The sequence below is a fragment of the Lipomyces doorenjongii genome, assembly GCF_038497915.1.
Source record: "Lipomyces doorenjongii strain NRRL Y-27504 unplaced genomic scaffold V1508scaffold_40, whole genome shotgun sequence".
In the NCBI taxonomy this organism is placed as follows: domain Eukaryota; kingdom Fungi; phylum Ascomycota; class Lipomycetes; order Lipomycetales; family Lipomycetaceae; genus Lipomyces; species Lipomyces doorenjongii.
The window spans coordinates 4,467-10,626 of NW_027118107.1; the positions used below are offsets into that span (position 1 = coordinate 4,467).

At 48.4% G+C, this 6,160-nt stretch overlaps 1 protein-coding gene across 1 annotated transcript; it reads right to left on the reverse strand.

The window, feature by feature from the left end:
* Positions 1-1,138: 1,138 nt before the first annotated feature.
* V1508DRAFT_373128 (P-loop containing nucleoside triphosphate hydrolase protein) lies at positions 1,139-5,919 on the reverse strand. The gene is made up of 4 exons (XM_066937523.1): positions 5,415-5,919; positions 5,166-5,365; positions 4,575-5,112; positions 1,139-4,517 (listed from the first exon to the last, which is right to left on the reverse strand). The coding sequence occupies exons 1-4, from the start codon at positions 5,817-5,819 to the stop codon at positions 1,500-1,502; spliced, it is 4,161 nt and encodes a 1,386-aa protein (XP_066794672.1). The 5' UTR covers positions 5,820-5,919; the 3' UTR covers positions 1,139-1,499.
* Positions 5,920-6,160: the final 241 nt, after the last annotated feature.

Consider the following 6,160-nt stretch of genomic DNA (forward strand, 5'->3'; position numbering starts at 1 on the left):
TAGGAATCGGAGCATATGGTGGAACAACTTGAATCTGCAATTGGCATTTTCGACAAGTTACACCCTGGATGCGTTGGACTATTTTGTTTCGATCAGTCTTCTAACCACCAGGCACTGCCGATCGATGCTCTCGTTACTTCGAAGCTGACGTTGAATGATAAGGTTAATAGCGCACCAATAGTCAATGGCTATTATGAGCAAGATGGCCGCACTATCTGTCGGCCAATTATTTATCCCAGTGATCATGTGAAAGCTGGACAACAAAAGGGCATGAAGACAATACTGAAGGAAAGAGGGCTTTGGAGAGATGGTACGATCTTCAGATGCAAAAAGCAAGCAAGTAACGTTGATCTGATGGGCCGGCATTATGCTGTGCGGCTCATATCCTCTCACAGCAGCCTGACTTCTGCTCGCAGCCTTCGCGACTTGAACTTGCTGTCCGCGCCTCGGGTCATTTGTTTGAAATGTACCCCAAATTTCATTGTGAATGCAATTATATTGAGCGTGTTTGGGGAAATGCCAAACGCCAAGCCAGAGCAGAGTGCGACTACTCTTATGCTCAGCTAGAGATCCGCGTCCCCAAGATTCTGGACGAGATGCCGATTGGACGGGTGAGGAAGTTTGCTAGGTTCGCGTGGAGGCACATAGAGACTTATGCACCGCAATCTAGATGGGAAGACCGCGATCTTCGCAGCAAAAAAATACAAATCCCACCGAAGATTGCCAGCGTCACTGGATTCAGAGTAGATTAACGAAATTTGTTGGGACCGTAGTATTTGTTGTTAAATATCTTCTTTGGCCTCACATTTACGCAGTCAGGTTTAAAACTACGCTCAGGGTTAGGGTGTTTACAGTTTAGCGGCTAGGGTTAGGATAGAACAACACTTTCCGACGATTACTTCTCTTTTACGACTATCGCATTTTAGAATCACCTAACGTGACAGCACCAATAAACTTAATCTTCGCTGGTATTTCCGGCAACAACACATTCATTTCAGACAATGTTATCGTCGTCGAAACTACAAACTAGTACACGCATGAGAAGGACGCTGTCGTATAGCAACTACTACATTGATGCATTTATTGTTCCTCGCCATAGGACGTAAAATAATCTTCACAGTGAAAAAGACAGGCTCTCGGGACATTTCGTTCGGATTCTATTCAATCTTTACTGCTCTACAGTGTAAATTGCGTGTCAGCAGCTCATTGCATTTGATCTTGAGACTTTTCAACTAATTTATAACTCAAGACAAAATTACCTAAACTTGAATACGCCAAAGCCTTCTTGATTAATTCTCCACACACACAGGAGCTAGCGTACTCCAAGGCTGTCAATCGGTTCACAAGCACACAGTAGTCATTTAACAAACACAAGGGCCGAGCTCTTTCTACCAAGCAAACAAATGTAATATTTCTTCCCAAGATAGTATGCCACAAACAAACACCAACAACCATATGTATGCAATTTATACCACCAACCAATCTATAACGATTAACAACTAAGCAGTCTTCTCCAGCGCCTGCATCTGGACCAATTCAGAATACTTCCCACCCTTCGCCAACAGCTCCTGGTGCGTACCCATCTCGCACACCACACCGCTATCAAACACGTAAATCACGTCTGCATTCTGAATGGTGCTCAATCTGTGAGCGACGGCGATCGTGGTACGACCCTTGGCAGCTTGGTCTAAAGCAGCCTGAACGACTTTCTCAGACTCAGAGTCGAGAGCTGAAGTAGCTTCGTCAAGAAGTAGGACCTTTGGCTTGCGGATGAGAGCGCGAGCGATTGCGATGCGCTGCTTTTGACCACCAGAGAGCAGGATACCCTTTGACCCACAAAGAGTGTCGTATCCGTTTGGCAATGATGCAACAAAATCGTGGATATTAGCCTGTTTGCAGGCTGCAATGATGTCCTCGTCTGTGATATCTTCTGGGTGGAGAGAACCTAACTTGACGTTATCCCGTATACTACCAGCGTACAGGACCGGCTCCTGCTGCACCATTGCTAGATGACTTCTGTAAGAGTTGATTTCCAATGTCGAGACATCATGTCCGTCGATCAAGACTTGACCTGCCAAAGGTCTATAAAACGACTCTATAAGCGCGATGGTCGTACTCTTTCCACATCCCGACATGCCAACCAGCGCAGCATACTGTCCTTTCTTAACCGTGATATTCAGACCCTTCAGAACGGGAACTTCAGGACGAGTTGGGTAGCGAAAGTGCACGTCTCGGAACTCAACATCACCCTGAACATCGTCCAGGACTTGACCCTCGCCAGACCACGCGTCAATCTCAGGTATGGAATCCATAAGGCGCTTGATATTCGCGGCAGCAGACTGCGCTTTACCCATATCCGGTGCGAACGAGAACACGATACCAGCGGCTTGGGCTCCCATGATCATCGACACAAATGTGATGAAAAATTGAACAGTGGAGTATTCTCCCGACCGGAGGAATCTGCTACCCCACCAGAACGCGAGCGCCATGATGAAAAATCCGATACCTTGAGACAAACCGTATAAAATTGCGGATTTATTGGTCGCTGGTCGGGAAATCTTGATTTGCACATCCAAAGCCTCGTGGTAGGCGTTCCAGACGTCGTCCTCACGAGTCAACGACACGACTGTGCGAATTGCAGCAGCAGCTTCGCAGGCCTGAGCAGCGGACTTGCCATGTGACTTTTTGATCTGTTCTTCGAACCTGGCTTGCATGGCGAACCGGAAGAAACCGCACCCGATAAGAACCGGCACGCACGCAGCGCACACTATCGCAATTTTGGGAGCGACGCTTAATGCGAGAACAAGGCCCGCCACTACATTGACCGCCGCATTGAGAATTTGTCCAAGTGTGGCGCCCGAGAGACCTTCGACGGACTGAGCATCACGGGACAGTGTAGACGTAAGTGCACCGGTGGAATTCTCGTCTCTGTCGAAAAAAGCAATATCTTGTCTAAGCATCTGGCGGAATGACATATATCTGATACGGCGGACGAGACGCTGCGCAACATATGCTAGCGAACCATTGGTAACAATAAAGGCGATACCCTCCACAAAAGCCATCATGAAGAAAAATCCAGCGAAGCGATCGACAGTTCCACGCATCAAGTTAGGATCTGTCCGGGTCTGCTGAAACGCAGCGATGCAATTGGCGTAAAATACAGACGTGATAGGATATCCGATACCATTAATAAACGCAGAAATACCTCCGATTGCCATCCAATGGTGCTCAGGTTCGGAAAACTTGAAAATCGTAATAATAAGTTGCCAAAGAGAAAACTTTTCTTCGACTCGCGTTGGCCTCTCGGCAAGAATAAGGCTGGAAATCGATCGTGACGAAGAATTCGTCTTCGTCTTTACGAGCTTCAGATCCTCGACATCCTCAGCAGGGAGTTGGACCAATTCAATCAATTTCTCGTCCTCATCAACGGGAGAATCAGCCTGGCCCAATAACGCCGCCCGCTTCTCCTCATGCAGCTTATCGATCTGTTGAGCCTCGACGAGACCGTAATATTCGCCTTTCTTGTCAAGCAATTCATTGTGTGTGCCCATTTCGACAATCGCGCCCTTTGACATGACAACAATCAAATTCGCGTCACGGATAGTAGACAATCTATGTGCAATGACAATTGTCGTTCGGTTCTTAGCTGCCTTATCGAGTGCATCCTGAACGACACCCTCACTCTTAGTATCCAATGCAGAAGTCGCTTCGTCAAGCAGAAGGATCTTGGGATTGCTGACAATGGCTCGGGCAATAGCAATACGCTGCTTCTGACCCCCCGACAGCAAGAATCCGCGCTCCCCAACGTCAGTGTCTAAGCCCTCTGGGAGCTTGTCAATGAAAACCATGGCGTTCGCTTGCTTCAAAGCCTCTGTAACGAGTGCCCGTTTCTCCACTTTGGACAAGTGTTCATATTTCGTTCCAATCAAGCCATGGGCGACGTTCTCGTAGATTGAGCAGGAGAAGAGAACGGGCTCCTGTGACACGAGCGAAATCTGACGACGGAGCCACTTAACATTCAGATCATTAATATCATGGCCATCGAGGGTAATGTTACCACCAACAGGCTTGTAAAACCGTTCAATAAGTCCCACGATTGTAGACTTTCCAGAGCCACTAGCGCCAACTAACGCAACGGTAGACCCAGCTGGTATCTGCAAGTTGAAGTCACGAAGAACCGTAATATCCGGACGGGAAGGATAAATGAAACGTACGTTCCTCAGCTCGATGCTGCCAGTGACTGACTCTAGAGTGGCGCCAACCGGAGCGGAGGAGTCAATTGCGGACTGGCGCTCAATGGTCGCAAAGATTTTGGATGCCGCAGCAATAGCATTCGTGATTTGCTTGAGGTGAGGCGCGATGTGGGATGCTGTGAAGGCGCCGTTCATCATAGACATCAAGACCGAGACTACGTTGCCGACGTTGAGCTCGCCAGAGGCCAAGAAGCGGGAGCCTTGCCAGAATGAGAGAGAGTAGTTGCAGTACACGGCAAACCACATTGCACCAATCATTGCGCCCTTTTATTTCTTATTATCAGCGATCGGAACCAACTGCTGGTTGCTATATGAACATACCAAGGCAAGCCCCGCCTTAAGGCCCCATTTTTCCGTGACGGCCAGATACTTGTCATAATCCAGAGCAAGTCTATCTTGCACACCAAAAGCCTGAACGTTACGCACAGAGGAGATAACTTCCTCAGCCAATGTGCCGCCGACCGAGTATCCCATGAGCGACGCACGGAAATACTTGATCATGTATCTCGAAGCTGTAGACATAGTAATAACTATAAGTGCGATAACAGACAGTAATATAAATGTCAACTTGTACGACCGCACAAACGCGACAGTAAGCGCTGCCAAGAATGTAGTAAGATTGGTCACCATCTGACTGATCTTGTCGGACATTCCTTCCTGCACAAGTATAGTGTCGGCCGAGATGCGTGTGGTAATCTCTCCCGACCCAAGCTTGTCGAAATATCCGATATTCTGGCGCAGGGTAGCCTTAAGATATTGTTCACGGACCCGAGCCGACAGAACCTCTCCTCTGTCCATGACTATGAAAGTACCAACATAGGAGAAGATTATATCCGCAATTCCGATGTAAACGAAGTATCTACTTTGATTAGCACAGGACATTCTCATCACGAATATTGCGAGGGTACCAACAGAGCAAGCGTGCTAATTCGTTTATTGAAGTCAAAATCACTAATGTACTCTGCCTCTCCATACTGGTACGTTGAGTTGTAATTATCTGTGTAGGTCGAGTTATAATCCATATCTTTGTAAGTTGAATTGTACTTCGTCGAGTTGTAGGATCCGTTCGGTCCAATGTCGGTAAAGGCCTGCGTTACATTTCCAAATACAACCTTCATGAGGGTTAGCACCAGTACTAGGGTTCAGGACACAGAGACATACAGTCATGAGAGGACGCATGACACCCGACAACACTGACGAGAGAAAGCCGACCGCGAGTAGGATCTTGTCCTTACGGTTTGCATAACGATAGAGCGTCCAGAATGTGGCTTTGAACTCCGGCACCTGGACCTGTTCGCGCAGGACTCTCGCGTCATGCTCGGGAAGAGCGGCGAACTCGTCGACATGGACATGAACGTCAGACTTGCCACCCGCCGCTGACTTGAGTGGTGTATTTTCAGTGACAGACTTGCCCTCGTCGGAAGTAAAGTCGCCATAGCTACTTCCTTTGTCGTCGGAGGACGGGGAGGATAAGAGAGAGCTCTTCTCGTTGTCATCAGATGGCGAGGATTCGTCGGTGGAGATGGACGCTGACGAGTCTGCTTTACGCTTAAAGAAGCCAGCCATTGCGATTGCGTGGGGTAGCAAGACTATGATAGTAAGAGAGCGCCGAAGAAAGAAGGGCGGCGGCGAAGGCGACAAGATGTGTTTTCTATCGGTGCTGGTGTAACCGAAGTGCTGCGATTAGGTTAAACACGTCAACCTCCGCCAAATCGGATAAGCTCGAGCACGAGCCGACCAAACCCCTGGTTCGGCAGCGGCCGGGCCAATCACGTGTATGCACTACCACCAACTGATCCGTATCTCCGTCTGAGCAATCATTAGCGCCGCATTTGGAGAGTTTATCTTAGGTCCGTAAAACATTGTTGGTTGTCAGCACCAGACTAATCTCGGTGGGGCTTGCATCT